This window comes from Nelumbo nucifera, chromosome 1 (assembly GCF_055504915.1).
Source record: "Nelumbo nucifera cultivar China Antique chromosome 1, China Antique-T2T, whole genome shotgun sequence".
NCBI classification, from domain to species: domain Eukaryota; kingdom Viridiplantae; phylum Streptophyta; class Magnoliopsida; order Proteales; family Nelumbonaceae; genus Nelumbo; species Nelumbo nucifera.
Window position 1 is genome coordinate 174,945,006 of NC_142649.1, and position 17,816 is coordinate 174,962,821.

The 17,816-nt window shown below is 40.0% G+C and overlaps 1 protein-coding gene across 4 annotated transcripts in view; it reads right to left on the bottom strand.

Moving 5' to 3' along the window:
• Positions 1-777: 777 nt before the first annotated feature.
• The window catches only part of HGL1 (heteroglycan glucosidase 1), a 63,926-nt gene continuing 46,887 nt past the window's right edge, over positions 778-17,816 (bottom strand). For all 4 annotated transcript variants that reach the window (XM_010257420.3, XM_088895335.1, XM_010257421.2 and 1 more), the window contains 4 exons: positions 3,862-3,964; positions 3,228-3,401; positions 2,000-2,145; positions 778-1,311 (listed from right to left, as the gene is read on the bottom strand). In XM_010257420.3, the coding sequence (XP_010255722.1) occupies positions 1,118-1,311; positions 2,000-2,145; positions 3,228-3,401; positions 3,862-3,964 (617 nt within the window). In that variant the 3' untranslated portion in view covers positions 778-1,117. The remainder of the gene's footprint in view (positions 1,312-1,999; positions 2,146-3,227; positions 3,402-3,861; positions 3,965-17,816) is intronic.

Below are 17,816 nucleotides of genomic sequence, written 5' to 3' on the forward strand. Positions count from 1 at the left end.
GTTTAATGGCATGTGCTTTGATAAATTTCCAAGCCATCTTTATCAACTTTTCTTATTAATACCATATCAATTAGAATTTAGCACATCAAAAGACACAAATAAATTATTAAAATTAATAACTTTTCCTTATTTGAATATTTTTACCAGCTCGAGTTAACCTCCCAACCCGCCTTTTGGTAAAATCCGTTGATTAGGTTAGGGATCCAATGATCAAGGCAGTGGAATTGTTGACCCAATCAACTGAAACAACAGATCACAAGTTGACCACTTTCAAATTAATTCAATAATTGTATTTATTTATAGGATTTTTAAATTATATTTTTTTTTATTTTTTCTTGAATAATAAATTTTCAAAAAAAACAAAAACAAAAAACTTGCGTCTATTACCCCCCTTGAATGAGAGAGGGAGATGAGAGAGAAGTTAAAGAAATGAGGTAGAGGGAGGAGAAAGGCTGAAGAATAAGAGACTTACTGGTTTCCTCTCAAACCCACCATCGACCTAAATGGTCAAATCATTCAAACCATCACTCAACCCTTTTTCCAAGCCTGATTTTCTGAAAATCCAAAAATTGACCAAAAACCATTAAAGTGGTAAAAGCCATAGCTTTACACTCAGATGTCTGCTATTTTTGCAAAAAAAATAAAAAAAACTCTTTTTTGGCCTCAAATCCTAATTGTCATGGTCCGATGGTTGTTGATCACTGGCCCATGACCGAGAGGCAAAAAAGTTCAGCCTCAGGGTAGTCACCAAAAACGATAGTATCTTATAAATTCCTGTATCTCAAAAACTAAATAGATAGATAGAATTCAAATATATATAGTGGTCAAGTGCAAGTCAATCGCACAGCGTTCACGGGACCCCCACAAACTCGTGCAATGACAAAAACTCCAAGGAGGTTTCGTTAATCACAATCGAAGAGAAAACAAGGGGGGGGGGGGGGGGGGGGCAAAACTGTGAAGACTGAAAATGAAATAAAGTCAAACAAAACCAAACATCCGAAAAATCAGTTCCAGTTAACAGCACCTTGAAAAAGCGCCGCGTTTTATCATCAGTGACCAATCACCAATGTTACGGGTGAGTTGCAAAATTCCCAAGTAGATCCTCCAAAATCATCAGCTATGGGATTTCTATCACCTCGTATTCATGGGAAATTTTAAGTGGAGTCACTTTCGAAACTGGTCTCTCTTCAGACCACAGCTCCAAATTAACCGTTCCTGTGCCCCAGTGGATCAGACATTTGAATACCTCGTTAACATTAAACCGGTTCACCAGACCCACACGCAAACATCTATCCACCAGCATCCATTCCCCTGTCAAATGGAAAATCACAAACATTAGTACTAACACGGGAAAAGTTAAAAGTTGGGGAAAAAGCGGCAAGGTCGATAAAAAAGTTCATATTATAATGTAAACTTTCTCAAAACTGATTCTTAGCAACCCCCTCAAGGAAAACTTGATTATTCTATAGCATGAGAAAAAAAAAAAAAATTAAAAACATGACAAATAGAAGCTTGACCATCAGAACAATGCTAATCATCCTATTAGGTATACAATCCCGATTAGATGAGCATAACCCTTGACATCCAGGAAAATGTATATATCCTGGCTTGTAATGATCTTTGGACCAGTATTTGAGTCTCTTGGGCAAACCCTCATAAAGCCTGTTTGAAGCAAGGTTCAAAATATTGATACGCCCGATACGCCGGTATGGGCATATCGGGCGAATCAATATTATTTTCTTTTTTAGTTTTTTTTATTTTTTTTTCTGAAACCGGTTCAGAGGGGCTGGTTTAGGTCTCCTCCATCCCCTGAACCGGTCAGACCCCCGATACAGCCACTATAGGGGTGTATCGGTGGGGTCTCGAAACGATACGTATCGGCCGATATGGACCGATACTTTGAACCTTGGTTTGAAGTTTGAACTACCCATCTGCAAAAATATCAATTTGTTATAACAATGGAAGATCATACAGAACATAAGATTAAAAAAAGGATTACCATTAGGCCGATCGTTCCCTTCAAGAAGTGTCTCACCAGATTCTGGCCACACCTCATGCTTGGACCCATCAATGGAGACAAAAGAAACAAAAACTTCCGTAGGGTGTAGGAGAGTGAACATTGGATGTACTCGCAAGCAAACCAACCTACAATATGAAAAATTTATATTTTTCTGATCAGTAATCTTCTATCAGAATGAAAAACAAGGATAAGCATGGTTTGGCTACTGGGGCTACTCCTATAGTCATTTGTAGGAACATTGGAATAAAATGAGAGAAAGTGGACTTAGATGGTTTGGCCACATGCATGGAAGACCATGAACAACACCCATAAGAAGTAAACCATTTCAAGTTGAAGGGGCTAGAAGGACTAGGGGTAGACCGAAAAGGACTTGGGTAGTAGCCATCTCCATATAGTTGGGGTAAAGCTTGGAAGATGAAGATAATGATACTCTAGCTTTCTCAGCAGCTCTGAGCATAATCATGCCCTTAAAGAAAAGCAACTAAAAGTCAGACAAACAAGGTTTGAATTCATAATCAGGATAAATGTCAAAAATTAGGGTTACAAACAAGGCTTGGTCATAAAATTTTTTGATCCCTACCTTCTCCATTCACTTTCAACCCTTGTTAAAACTTTATTACTCTAAAGAGAAAACAAAATGTCAAAGACACATTCCCAATTTCTAGAAAAAGAACAAGTAACATGCATGATGCACTATAAATTAGATGCAGAAACTAGAACCAGAAACATCTTTCTGTTGGACCAATGTCAAATGTGCAAATCATCTACTGCCTGGACTCTTTCTTCTGTAGATGACTACACTCTGGAATGGTATGGGATTGGATTCTTCAAGAACCTCCATTGCATTACTAGCTGGTAACAAGAAATGGCTATCTTGAATATGTTTCACTTAACTAAATTACCTTACTGAGAAAAACAAAATATTCAACACATGCCCAGGTGAACTAGATTCTAACAAAGAATTGATTCATTTTCATCCCAACTCAATGGAGAAGCTAACCAGAAGATCTTGCAAATAGGTCAGGCCAACATAGAGAATTTTAGTCATCAAAAGATTTGTTCACTGCATTCAAAGACCATATAGCTTGTTTTAACTAAGCCATGCTTTTCGGGCCACAAAAGTTTCTTCAAGAAGTAAAATCATTTCATTTTGAGTAATCAATTACAGTCTCAGAAGTGATTTCCAACAAAATTAGATGAGAAAGACCTTGAAAATCCACCAGAACCAGCACCAACTTTTCGGGCCACAATTCCAGAGTCAATTCGAAGAACCATAGGTATATCTTTTGGAATAGATATATGACGTTCAAGAACTAAACCACCACCAACATCTCCTTCTAAGATAAGGGATTCCTCTTCTCCTGCATGTTCAAGATTCCGCCTGCAACAATAGAAGATTCCACAGGATTAGCAAGAGTAAAAATCAGAAACATAAACAAACAGGCAAATAAAATTCTACCACTTCTCACATTTCCCTTTAGTGGAGAAGTTCTGAGAAAATAGTGGCTCGATTTATTGCATAGTGGCTTCTTAAGAAAGATAAAGCCGATGCATGCAGCTAGTATGCATAAATTGTTAATCAGACGCAATGGTTACAGAAAATTCATTCATTATAATTTATTAATCAAATTACAGTAGGGAGATTATTTAAAAAACAAATGGTTAGCAAATTCAGATTTAGTGATTCAGTTGTGTAGCAATTTGAAATGTATTGACAGGTGTATTTAGTAGTATTTATTATTGGTAATATACATGCAGGTATAGTATTAAGGGTATTTATGTTTATGTACCTCTATTTTCTCATAAAAAATAAAAGCATAGACGATGTGTTCAGCACTCACTGAATGACAGTGTATTCCTCAGAACATCCAGCAGACCGGTATTCTACACCACTATATTCTTCATACCCATTGATGTCAACCCTGCTGTGAAGCCATTGTGTCCCTGGCATGACAAAAGAATCAACTCATTAGGTGTGTTTGATGGTACATAAACACAACACAATATCATATATACCTTTACTTCCTTCTTGATTGATATATGGAAGATGCCTTTTCATTTAGTATAAGAAAATTTTAACCTCTTTGTTTAAAACACAAAGCTAGAATGATTAGTCCATCAATAAATGCTTTTCTGAGAAAAGAAAATTCTCTTCATTGTTTATTGGGGAAAAACTTCAACTGTCATCTTTCCAGCAACCAGTATACTATAACTTAGTAGTGGTGTACAGAATATAGAGGATCATAAGGAACTTCCTGTTGACCCTGGGGAAACAAACAGAAATCCTCTAGTTAAATCATTTTAAACTTCTTTTTGTTTACACAAGGCTAGATTGATCAGTCCAATGTACACTTATCTGATAAGAAAATTTTCTTATTGTTTATTGGGGAATTTTTTTTAACTGGCACCTTTTCAGCAACCAATATGCTATAAGATATTGATGGCGAACAAAATAGAGAGGACCAGGAACCTCTTATTGCTTGAAATATGGTGAACAGAAATCCTCCAGTGAATTGGAATATAGTCGGTATCATCATCATCTAAGCCTTAATCCTAACTATATGGGGTTGGCTATATGAATCTTGTTTAGCTATTCTGTTCTGTTTAGTGTCATATTAAATTATGAGTGCTTAAATCATTTCTTTTCAATCCATGTCCTTTTTGGTCTGTCTCTAGCCCTTTTAGACCCTTCAACTTATGGATTTTCTTGGAGAAGAAAATCCAAAGTCTACTATATTAAGAATAGACAGATATATAGGAAAAGTTGAACCGTTGCATTAAAGCAGAAGATCAAAGATGAACAGAACAGAATGGCAAAACAGGATTCATGTAGCCACACTGACCCAACCCTATTAGGTTAGGCCTGTTAGGGTCAGGTCAGCCATAATTGGGTTTCAGGTTTGGATTGCGGTGAACCCATGCTGAACCCAACCCATTAACATTGCAGCATTAGAACATATACCTTGGTTGAATATAGTGTACTATATATGAGACAGGGCGGGGTAGGGCAGGTTCAGTACCCTTCCTCACCAGGTTGAGACTTGAGATGGGTAGGAGTTGTTTCGGACTGAGACAAAACCCTGTACTGGATCAAGAATGTTGATGAGATAACACGTGATCATGGGTTACTTTACTTCCATCCTAATATTTGTAACCTACTTAATGTAGTTGTTGGTATAGATTTACAAGTTAAAATTGACTATAAAGGTATATGTGATTATTATCATTGTTAACAATTGTTTATTAGATATTGAGTGGGTCCACTACATTTTTTATAGTTGGTAGTATGGATTCAATTTAAAAAATAAAATTCTTATAAAATCATAATTTTAAACTATATCACATGTGGGTCCATTATAATTAAATCAAATTGTGTAGTCCCATGGGACCCACCAATGTAGTTTTGGAACTAAGTAACATGAACCAAATGCATTATCATCATCCAAGAGTCAACCACATGAATCCTGTTTCACCACTCATTTTGTTTAGTGTCGTATCAATTGTTAAATTGTTAGCACTTAAATAATTTCTTAGTACTTCAACCCATGTCCTTTTTGGTCTGCCCCTAGCCCTTTATAGCCCCTTCAACTTGCAGTATATCACTTCTTACAGGTGTGTAAGACAGTCTTTTATGCATGTGACTAAACAACATGAACCTAATACATTTCTCAAAAATACTTCCATTTCTATTACGGAATTTACGTTTCTTGTTAAATTGAACCAAACGACACTTTCCATTTTTTCCAAACTATTTTCTTCCCTCCCATTTCTAGCAATACATGGTAATGGCATGGCAGAATTTGACAGCAAACCGCACATGACCTTAGGGTACAATAATTGATAGGGGGCCCTAAACCGCAAAATTTCGGTCAGAATGAGGTTAATCAACTAGGCTGAAGTGAGAAGTGCATCTCCCCAAAACTTTTTTGGTATGTTCATCTAAAGAATCAAACTACAAGCTACCTCCAATAGATGTTGTTCTTTCTTTCAGTAACACAACTTTGTTGTGGTGTCATGGGACAAAAATTCTGGTATAAAGTGCCACTTTTCACAAAAAAAATATTGAGTCAAATATCTAGTAAAATATTCTCAAATTGTCTAATTGGGAAATTTGAATTATCCATAAAAAATGAATCTCCACACAAAATTGTGTGAGAACAATTTGATGAAAATGTTGTATCATTTTTAGAACTTCTCTGGATACCTAACTGGCCCATATAAATTTGATTGCACCCAAGTGAAACCATCCCTTACATTCTTGAATTTTATAGACACTAGGAATTGACCAATTACCTCTTCTATAGATTCCAAATCTTCATTTCTCAACATTGTAAGTAAGTCACCGGAAGCTCCCCAAGACGGCACCACCACCCAACTTATCCCTCTAGAACTCCACACACTTCTGACCCACCTCCTATCTATATCCGCCACTTTTGTTTCCTGCAACATCACTATATCTGGCTTTTCCTTTTGAAGCAAGTCTTTAATAACCCTTCTCTTCCTAGCGCTCCCCAACCTTCTTACATTCTAACTTATTATTTTCATTTACCACTCTTTTATAACCCCCAAAACTTTTCCTTCCGCTAATTCTGCCCTTTCCTTCTTTCCCCTCTTGCACTAAACTTAATGTCACCTTCTACATCAGATCTCACCCTCTTACTCTGCTACCAATCTCTCTCTTACCTTCTACCTTCCTCCCTCATACTCGCTACCATCTCGTTCACCCACCTCCCCAGGATCATAAATTAAATCTTCAACATAGCCTTCTTGGATCTCAAGTTCATCTAGAAATTCAAACACCAACATAGCCTTCTTTCCTTTCTCCATGCAATCCACCCCCTTCACACTATCCTTCCCTTTTTCTTTCCCTTCTCTCAACTTCCCTTTTGGCTCTACTTCAGGCAATGGTTGGCAATCTGGGGTATTTGCAATCACAGGGAGAGCATCATTATCCTTAACCGAATTGACGATTTTACCTGTAGAGATAGGTTTCTCAACAGAGAAGGGGACAAGACCCTCTGGACTGGAAGGCAATCACCGTAGATCAGTTTCGGCTGGAGAGGACTGCAAACAGGCTTTGCCGGTAATACCCAATGGACGCTGATCAAAGACGTCTACTAGAGTACCTTCGTTTTGCCCGGAGAAAGACTATTAACTCCCCCTTGGATATCCTACACTAGTTTTTTTTTTTATCAATAACAGAAACTTTTATTAAGAGGAATAGAAGAGAGAAAGATACAACAAGGGAGGGGTAAAATCTCTTAACCCTCCCTAAAAGTAGAGATCAAATTACAACAATGCCCAAAAGAAATTAGCTCTTCCCACCCCTTGTTTGGCCAAAGAGTCTACCAAAGAATTAGCACTCCTCTTGGACCACTGAACCTGAATTTGCATGTTTTGAGTTAGCTGGTTAATTTTCTTTTATTTTTTTCATTTGAGAACTTCCACAGACTGAAATCTTCCTTCTGCAGGCAACTAACAGCCAGCCTAGAGTCACCTTCCACCAGCAGTTTTCTAATATTCAGCTGCTGGGCTCTTTTAATCCCTTCCAGAACTGCCAAAATTTCAGCTCTCAAAGAATCCCCCCAACCTATAGGGCCTGAAAACATGGCATAATTCAACCTTCTTCATCCCTGAACACTCCACCTATACCTGAAGGACCTGGGTTTCCTTTGCTTCTGCCATCAAAGTTCAATTTAGTGAACCCCAAAGTTTGAGGAGTCCAAGCTGGAATAGGGGAAGTATTCGAGGGAGCAGACCAAAACACTTCTTTCCAATTTCTAATGATATCTCCTGCTGAATAACCTTCAAAGAGCTTCATAGTCTTGACCCAATGTACCACCCTAACATAGACTAATTCAATGATGGCTTCCTTGTTTTTTTTTTCTTTTTCATGGGAGGTTCTTTGATTTCTTTCCTCCCACACTGTCCAGCATACAGCTGCTCTTACACATCTCCTACACTAGTTGACCCTCTAAGTTCGGACTTGGACTTATTGGCCTTAGGTTTTGCTCCCTACCAATGGAACTCTCTTCTCCCCTTCGAACTACTAGTTTAGCTCCAAAGTTTTAAGTAATAGGCGTGAGAGACACTACTGCAACAACTTCCTCCTCTAAAAACAGTTGTTCTGTATTAAAGCTCTCTATTTCTTGTTGTAAAGAACTCTTCCCCAAAGAGACACTGCCAATACTTGAAGTTTCAGTTTCGTCGGAATCACTTTCCTGCTCACTAAAAAAACCTTCCTTCTCCAGCTGGTCTTCCACCTTTTCCAGCATCGATCTTTTACTCCTAGGGCTCCGGCGCTCTGGCAACATACGGTCAGCCCTGGACAGTTGCACCACTGTAGGATATACTCGAACTCCTGTTCTGCCCCTGAAATTTGGAACAGGTAGGACCTCTCGAGTCTCGATGGGGACAATGATGGATCTAATTAGCCATCTATCGTCGCCCCTGTTAAGACCCCCACGTGACTTTTAATGAAGTCACATGACCCAGTCTTCTCTTCTAAGAGGTCCAGCCATTTCGTTGGCCCACCCCATTCCTTCTTTTGACTTGGATAAACCAAGGCCCACTCCTTCGCTGGTCTCTTGGGCCCTATTCCTCTTTTCCACAGGCCCACTTTGACCTGCTAGCCCAGAATGGTTTGTTCTCCCCTGGAAAGTCTCCATTTGGCCATTTAATCGTGCCCCTTCCTCGCTAGTGCCCACATGTTCTTTCATTTTAAATTCTGAACCATCAAGTTCCACCTGTCTTGATCTATTGACAGGGGCCTGATTTCCTCCTTTTTCTTATCAAACTTCCCCTTTAAGGTAACCGTCTGTGTATATCCAAATACCTTGTTGCTTTTCTTTCAATGTTTCCTTCTCAAGGATTTCCTTGTAAGTTTCTGAGGAGTCAGAGCTAGCCTTTCCCAGTTTGCCATGTAGCCAGTCTCTTTCTACCCCTTCGTCTTCTCTTCCTCGAGCTTCAACCTAGAAAGCAGCTTCAATGGTTGTCATTAGCCATACTGAGAACACACCACCATCGGCCACTTTAATCATCTTGGGAATTTCTTCAAATCAACGCAACTGAGACTTATACCTGCAGAACGTAGATCCTTAACAAAGAATCCATCTAAACATGCCTTGCACAGGACAGCAATTGATTCAAACACTTCAGCCTTCCAGAGATGAAAAGGCAGACCCAACAGCCAAACTATAACCGAGTCTTCTACAAAACTTTCCTTTGCATTATCCGAAGGAGACCACCTAGAAACTGTAACTGCACCACACTCCATCTGGAAACAGATTGCCTCAATCTCTAGCTCAACATCTGATGCCTCCAAGAGTGCTCTATAATTCTCAAATGGAGTTAAAATAGCTATATCCTTTTCCAGTCCCTTGGTGGCCTACTTGTTTTCACAACTAGCCGCTTTTCCCAATCCTCCTTTGAAGCATTGACCACCATCCTCCTTTCACAGGAAGCTCTCCCTTCTACCAGGGTCCCTGCTGCCTCCTTTGTATTTTGTAGATGCTTCTCTTCTGACTTCAGCGATTCTGGAGCCTGTGAACCAGTTGCGAATGTTAGGAAGTCTTTTAAGGTGTATGAAATCTCCTTCCACCCCTCACCTTTTCTACCTTCCGGGAAGCACATCATCTGCTTTTTCCTTGAGCCAAAATATTCCACCAACGCCAAGAATCTGTCTTTGGCATTTTTTTCTCCCTTCTGCCACATACCTCCTGTTTCCTTCTACTATAGAGTCCTTACAATCCTCCTTCCATTCCATTGTTTCTTCAGTGCTTTGTCCAGGAACTCCCCAAACCAACCCAACACTTCCTCACCTACCAGAAACACCATAGCAATCTTCAATTCTCTGATTTTCAGAGCTGTTTTCCCCTGCACCTTACAGCTCTCAAACAAAAATTGCTTTGCCTCAGCTTTGATTACTCTTCTCCATTCCACTCTTCTCTATCCTTGGTTCCATAGTTCAGATTATGTAAGGTGGGTGTATATATATATATATATATATATATATATATATATATATTCAATAATATGTGTATATATATAATAATATATTAATATATAAACATATATGTATGTAAAATTTTATTCCAAATTTATTATACTATTTTATTCTAATTTTAATGTATTTTTTTTTTCAATTTCTTGTCTATCTTGTTAGTTTATTTTAATTTTTTCATTATTTTTTTCAAGTTTTCTAAAAGAAAATCTTGTCACCCTTGGCTCAACACAACCTGCTACAGTACAGGCGGCCTGCGAAAGTGGGCCATACACCTCTATGTAAGGGTAGTGTCATAATATGTAAGGAGAGTTTTGTCACCTTGCTTACAGGTTTAAAATTCCTCCTGTAATGGATACATTTTGGCATAATGGCTTTGTTTAGACTAAGTAGCTTTTGCTTGATCCCTTTAGAACAGGGGTATTTTGGTTTATCTAATTAGAAGTGAAAGGTCTATTTTATTCAAGTTTAAGTTATGTGTCCCATCACTTGTAAGGAACAATACTGTGTAACTCAATTTATTCAATATAAATACAAAGTGAGTCGACTAGAGGGGTGACTTTTATTCAAGTCTAGCTCAACATCTGATGCCTCCAAGAGGGCTTTATAATTCTTTACATGGCATCAGAGCAACAAGACACCAGTTTTTTTTTCCTTTTTTCTTCTTTTCTCATCGCCCTTTCTTCTTCCTGAGTTTGCTGCCGGCCATATCAGTTTTTTTTATTTTTCTCCTAGACTGATTGGAAGTTCGACAAGAGGCCAAAAAGGAGTGGTCGTTTTTTGATTTTGGAGGTAAATATGCCTCCAGTTGCTTTGGTGGTGGTCGTTGAGGTGGTGTACTAGATACCCTCTATTCAGTGATATGAAGAGGGCTGTTTGTGGACAGGTATGAACAGAATTTTTTTCGCCCAGTAGTGGGCTGCGGCTGTGTTCTTTTGGTCTAGAATACATTTCTGTGGTGGTGTGAATCGATAGGTATGCATAACAGCCTCTTTTCATTCTGTTTATACCTGGATATGTGCGCTGAAAGTAGGTTTTTCGATTGCTGAGTTCATGACAGCAGTAGTGTGGTGATAATTATATTCTGTTGAGTAGTATGTGGTGTGGTGCTGAATAGTCGAAGGTGAATACCTTGTCTATAACAGTGATTCCTTTGTGAAGTGAGGAGAATTAGTTAAGATGGCATCAACCGGAGATGGGAGTGACAATAAAACAGGTGTTATGATTTCTCCAGATTACTTAAATGTTCAAATGGCATCTATTAAGTTGAATGGTGAGAACTATGTGCCGTGGGCCAAATTGGTGGAGGTGTTCTTAAAGGCCAAGAAAAAGGTAAAGCATGTGAGAAAGGAAAAACCCACCTCTGATTCTCTAGGGTTCAGTGATTGGGAATAGGAGGATGCTCAAATCATGACCTAGTTGTGGAATAGCATGGAACCTAAAACCAATGTGAATTTTATGTTCCTAGATACAGCTAAAGAAATCTGGGACCATGCTAAGAAACTTTATTCCGGCCAAGATAATACTACTAGGGTATATCAATTGTACCAAGTGTACTTTAATCTGAAGCAAGGTAACCAAAGCTTGGAGGAATACTATGCAAGTATGAGAAATATCCAAAATGAGCTTAATGTATATCATCCTCTGACACCGGATGTTCAGGTTCAGCAACAACAGCGCGAATAACTTGATGTGTCAAGGTTTTTGGTGGGTCTGAAAGCTGAATATGAACCTATTCGAGCACAAATACTAGGGGGGGGGGGTCTACTCTCCCCTCACTTGAAGAAGTTTTTCCCGCCTTAGGAGGATATCTATTGAGTCTACAGAGTCCTCTTTTCTCTCGGACAGATTTGGTTTTGTGGTGACTAGAGGGGGAGGTCGTGGAAATAGAGGTGGTGGCCGTGGATTTCCAAGAAACCAAGGTGGTTCTATGTCTAACCGTGCAAGTGGCCGGAGTGGAGGTCGAGACTCAGGGGAAGGTCGTGGTAAAGGAAGGAGTAATGTACCTAGAAAGTGTACAAACTATGGATTAGAGGGACACACTTTTAATTTCTGCAATGATTTACATGGTCTACCCAACACTTGGGCTAACCATGCTGTGACTAGTGGCAATGGTACAGTTAGTGAAAATCAGCAAACTGACTAGACTCCCTCCACATCTACTGGTGCTTCTGGGAAGACAGTGAGTGTACCACGTGAGGTATATGAGAAGTTCCTTCAAACATCCTGTCAGCACAACACAGCTACTCTTGCCCATTCAGGTATGGGTTGCTTGGCATCCAAACCTTCACATTGGATCATTGACTCTGGAGCCTCGGATCATATGTCTGGGACACCAAATGTATTATCTTCACTTTCTCCTTCTTCCACATCCCAAACAGTTACCCTTGCTAATGGTTCTACATCTCCCATTTGTGGTGTTGGTGATGTTGATCTTTCCTCCTTATCTTTATCATCTGTTTTATATGTTCCCAAGTTCCCTTTTAACCTTATGTCTGTCTGTTAGTAGATTAACCAAGTCACTTAATTGTTCCATAACCTTTTATCCCTCTTCTTGTGTGTTTCAGGATCTCAAGACAGGGATGAAGATTGGTGGAGGGCATGAGGCAGGTGGATTGTATTACCTTGATGGTGGTGGCCCGCCAGTAGCATTTCAATCGTTTCTTACACCTCTTCAGTGGCACTGCAGACTTGGTCATCCATCTCTCAAGGCCCTGAAGTTGTTGGTTCCGTCCTTAAGTCATCTTTCATCATTGGATTGTGCGTCGTGTCAGCTTGGGAAACATCATAGAGTCTCTTTTAGTCCAAAAGTTGATAGTCGTGTCTTGAGTCCTTTTTCTTTAGTTCATTTTGATGTTTGAAGTTCAAATAAAGTAGGGACATACAATGGTTATAAGTATTTTGTAATTTTTGTTGATGACTTTTCAAGGATGCCATGGCTCTATCTTATGAAAGATCGCAGTGAATTTTTCTCTATTTTTCAAAAATTTTATGCTGAAATACGTACCCAATTTGGAGTTCATATTAAAATTCTTTGCTCCGATAATGCAAAAGAGCACACCTCAACACCATTTCAGCAATACTTAGAGCACCATGGGATAATTCATCAAACTTCTTGTTCCTACACCCCACAATAGAACGGTGTAGCTAAACGGAAAAATCGATACCTACTTGAAACTGCTCGGTCCATGATGCTTAATATGAATGTCCCAAAGCGTTTTTGGAGTGATGCTATCCTAACATCATGTTTTCTCATCAATCGGATGCCCACGTCCAACCTTGGAATGTCCCTAAGCATTTTTGGAGTCATGTTCTCCCTCGGACCTTGATCTTCCTATTGCATTGCGGAAAGATAAATGTAGTTGTACATTTCATCCTATTTCACATTATGTTTCAGTTGCTCACCTTTCTGCTTTCCATCGCCACTTTATATCCTTGCTATCCTCTATTTCCACTCCCAAAACTATCCAGGAAGCCCTTACCTCTCCAGGGTGGTGACAAGCAATGGAAGAGAAATTGTTTGCTTTACAACACAATCACACGTGGGAACTTACTACTCTCCCTCCCGATAAGCATGTTGTTGGGTGTAAGTGGGTCTACACAGTGTTAGTGGCCAAGGACTATTCTCAGTTGTATGGTGTGGACTATATGGAGACATTTTTTCCTGTGGCTAAAATTGGCTCAGTTCGGGTATTGATTTCATTAGCAGCAATGTATGGCTGGCCTCTCTTGTAGCTTGACATCAAGAATGCCTTCCTGCATGGTGATCTAATTGAAGAGGTATATATGGAACAACCACCAGGGTTTGTTGCTCAGGGGGAGGATAATAAGGTTTGTAGACTTAAAAAGGCAATTTATGGGCTGAAACAATCTCCATGTGCGTGGTTTGGTAGATTCAGTGAAGTAGTGAAGAACTTTGGGATGAAACAGTGTCAGGTAGATCATTCCGTGTTCATCCATGACTCAAAAGATGGGAAAATCTTGCTAGTGGTGTATGTGGACGATATTGTCATAACCGGGAGTGACAGTAATGGGATTGACAAGTTGAAGAAATTCCTACAGGACCACTTCAATAAGAAAGATTTGGGTAAGCTGAAGTACTTCCTGGGAATAGAAGTCGCAAGGTCAAGGCATGGAATTAACTTATGTCAAAGGAAATATGTCATTGACCAACTTGAAGAAATAGGGTTGTTAGGTGCTAAACCAGCCGAGACACTTATGGAACCAAATGCTAAGTTGAGTATTGATGTAGGTGAATAATTTGATGATCCTAGAAGGTACCAGAGGTTGGTGGGAAAAATGAACTATCTGACTATTACACGACCAGATATATCATTTGTTGTAAGTATGGTGAGTCAGTTTATGCAACATCCTCGGATTCCTCATTAGGAAGCAGTTCTAAGAATTGTTAGGTATTTAAAAGATGCTCGAAGTCGTGGTTTGCTATACAAAAGTGGAGGATCTCTTGAGATAGAAGGGTATACAGATGCTGATTGGGCTGGTTCTGTATCAGACAGATCAACTACAGGGTATTGTATCCTTGGTGGCAATCTGGTAACTTGGAAGACCAAGAAACAAACAGTGGTGCAAGAAGCAGTGCAGAAGCTGAGTACAAGGCTATGGCTCATACCACATGTGAACTAGTATGGTTGAAGAAATTGTTATAGGAAATGGGGTTCTCAGTTGACAAACCCATGAGGTTATACTGTGATAATCAAGCTGTTGTACACATCTCTTCTAATCCAGTTTTCCATGAGAGAACAAAGCATATTGAAGTCAATTGCCACTTTGTAAGAGAAAAAGTGATTAGTGGAGTGATAACTACATCTCATGTGAGCTCAGGAAACCAGTGGGCAGACTCTTTACAAAGGGGTTGTCTTGGGGCAGAGTAGATTATATATGTGACAAGCTGGGACTATATGACATATACTCTCCAGCTTGAGGGGGAGTGTTAGAGTCGACAGAACAAGGGTATTTTGGTCTTTTGGTTTATCTAATTAGAAGTGAAAGGCATGTTTTATTTAAGTTATGTGTCCCATCACTTGTAAGGGACAATATTGTCTTTCTTGTCACATCACTTCTTCGAACCTAGAACTAAATAGGATTGTTTACAATCCCAAATCTCTCCTTTGCAATTTCAGCCAATTTCTTCCAAGAGAAGGTTGCATTGATGATAACAACCAAGACATGATCATGTGCAGATCCACTCTCTTGATGTTCAACAACTTTTCTTGTCAAATTCCTGAGCTTTCCTCTCCTCGTCTTTTTTTTATGAATAAAGATGATATTTTATTAACTTTAAGATAAAACTTTACAAGCATCCCTTAGAGAGGCACAGGATGCTACCTCTCTATAAACAGCAAAGAAATGTTACAAAGGAGCCCAAAACAACAAATCCCTATTCACCCCTTGATTAGCCAATGCATCTGCCATCCCATTTGCAGATCTCCTTACCCATTGTATTCTGAGATTCATGTTCCTAGTAAGCCACTTAAACTTCTTTATTTCATTGTTGTAGCACCAGATTATAGAGTCTGGGTCCTTTAGCCACCCCACCACCACTTTTGAATCCCCCCTTCTATCACAACATTTGCTAAACGTAACTCATTGGCAATCTGCACCCCTTGTATTGCTGTGAGCAATTCTACTTTGAGAGAGTCACCCAAACCCACAGGGCTGGAGAACAAAGCTATAAATTTACCTTCCGAGTCTCTCAATATGCCTCCTATACCCGAGGGACCTGGATTACCATGACTGCCCCCGTCAAAATTCAGTTTCACAAAACCTTCCGCTGGAGGTAGCCAATGCATCTCCACGCTTCCCTTCTTGAAGAACTTTTGGCAGTTGCTTCCCCATTCCTCCAGACATCGTCAAAGGAGAATTGGGAGAACAACTCCAAAGTCTTTATCCAACGGATCACCCTGATCATTACACAATCCCTAACAGCTTCTTTTGGGCCACGTAATGATGGAAGAGAGGAAAAGCATATTGACCTCCGATGGTGAAATCCACTTGCACCCAAATATAGAGAAAAACCAAGACCAAATCTCTGCAACAGAAGGACAAGAGATCAGTAAGTGATAGCAAATGTCATTATGGGATTTACACAAGATGCACCAGTTAGGAGAGAGACAGGAATTGAATTTTCCTCTCCCCATCAACAAACAATTTCACACCTTTAGCCCACTCTAAAAAGTTTAGTCCATCTAGAGGTGTTATGGAGATGGAAATAAACATGTTTCAGCACCATGGCTTTAATAGATTGAGTTTCCAAGATACTAGATGTGGCTGAATCATCAGTCACCATATTCACAATCACAACCAATGTTTTAAAACATGGAGGCATGACGCGAGGCGTTCCACTACGGTACTACCTAGAGGCGTGAGGCATAGTTCAGAACATAAGAGGTGTAAGCCTCCCGAACACAAGGAGGTGTAAGCCTCCTTAAGAGGAGAGGGATCAAGAGGAAAGAGGAAGGGGGATCTCATTTTTTCATTATTTTTAATAAAAAACTTTTATATTACGAAGAATAAAGACGCACAACACTTGCCCCCCAGCCGAAGGAGCCAAGGGCAGACCACTTTCTTTCCCCTTATCTTTTCTTCCCTTCTCTTTCCTTTTCTTTTCTTTCCTTTTCTTTTTTTTTTTCTTCTCTTTCTTTCTTTTTCTTTCCCTTCCCTTTTTTTTCTTTTCCTTTCCTTTTTTTCTTTTTTCTTTTTTTTTGTCTTTTTATATGAGGTGTGCATGAGGCACATGAGGCATACGCCTCTAGCACGCCTCGTAAAAAAAAAGCGTATGAGGCATATGCCTCTTGCACCTAAGGTGTATGCCTCAGAGGTATCAATGCCTCTAGCATACGCCTCTGTGTCACAGGGGTAATCGTTGGGGCCCCGTGCGGCACTCAAAATGGGCGAGTAAGCCTACGAAACAAAGCAAACACACACACAAAGGCAACAAGATGGCACACGAATTAGCAAAAGGCTATTTGTATTGCATTAATCAGTGGTAAGCACAAGCACACAGTACAGTGTCGAGGGGATCTCGTGCTTAACCTTTACATGCTTATGAGCTCACTCGACTACCTACCTCCCCTCAAAGAGTACGTTAAGCTTTTGGGGGAGTGACAATAGGAAACATCAAAATTATGAAAAAACATACTAAGTAATTACAATAACGCCATTGGCGGTCCCCTTACAAAATACAAGCAAAGCCCACCCATGACACACATGTTGACACCATGAAGGCACGCGGTTGGCACTTTGATGGCTCACTGTAGGTGCTTGATGGCGCGACGAAGGAGTCACCTGTGACATTCTCCCCCACTCAATTCGATCTACGTCCTCGGAGATCAGCTTCGGCTGGTCCCTTAGAGTCACTGTTGCGGAAGGAGGGTTCTTTTGCTGCTCCCCGAACCGGCTGTCGTCCAAGGCCGAGGTGTATATTTTGGTGGCATGGTTGGGTTGGCTCATTCTGTTGGGGTTTCCTATGGCTAAGTCCTTTCTTGGCAGCCTCAAGGTAAGTTAGTGGCTGGTTCTGTTTGGCTAAGGGGTAGGTTTGGGCCAGGTAAGGATCAAAATGGTGTTTTGGATTATTAAGGTGTGGATTCCCATGCATTTTTCCCCAAGGGTAACTCACAGGGCTACTACGGGAACTAGCCTTAAGGATGATGTGAATGTGGTCCCTAGATGGCTTGGGTGGCACTCGCTCTCCCCGGTGGTTGTGGTAGTAGATGTGGTCAAGGTTTGGCACGGCCTTGGGTCTTCTTCTGTTGGGCCCACCAATTGCGGGCACTT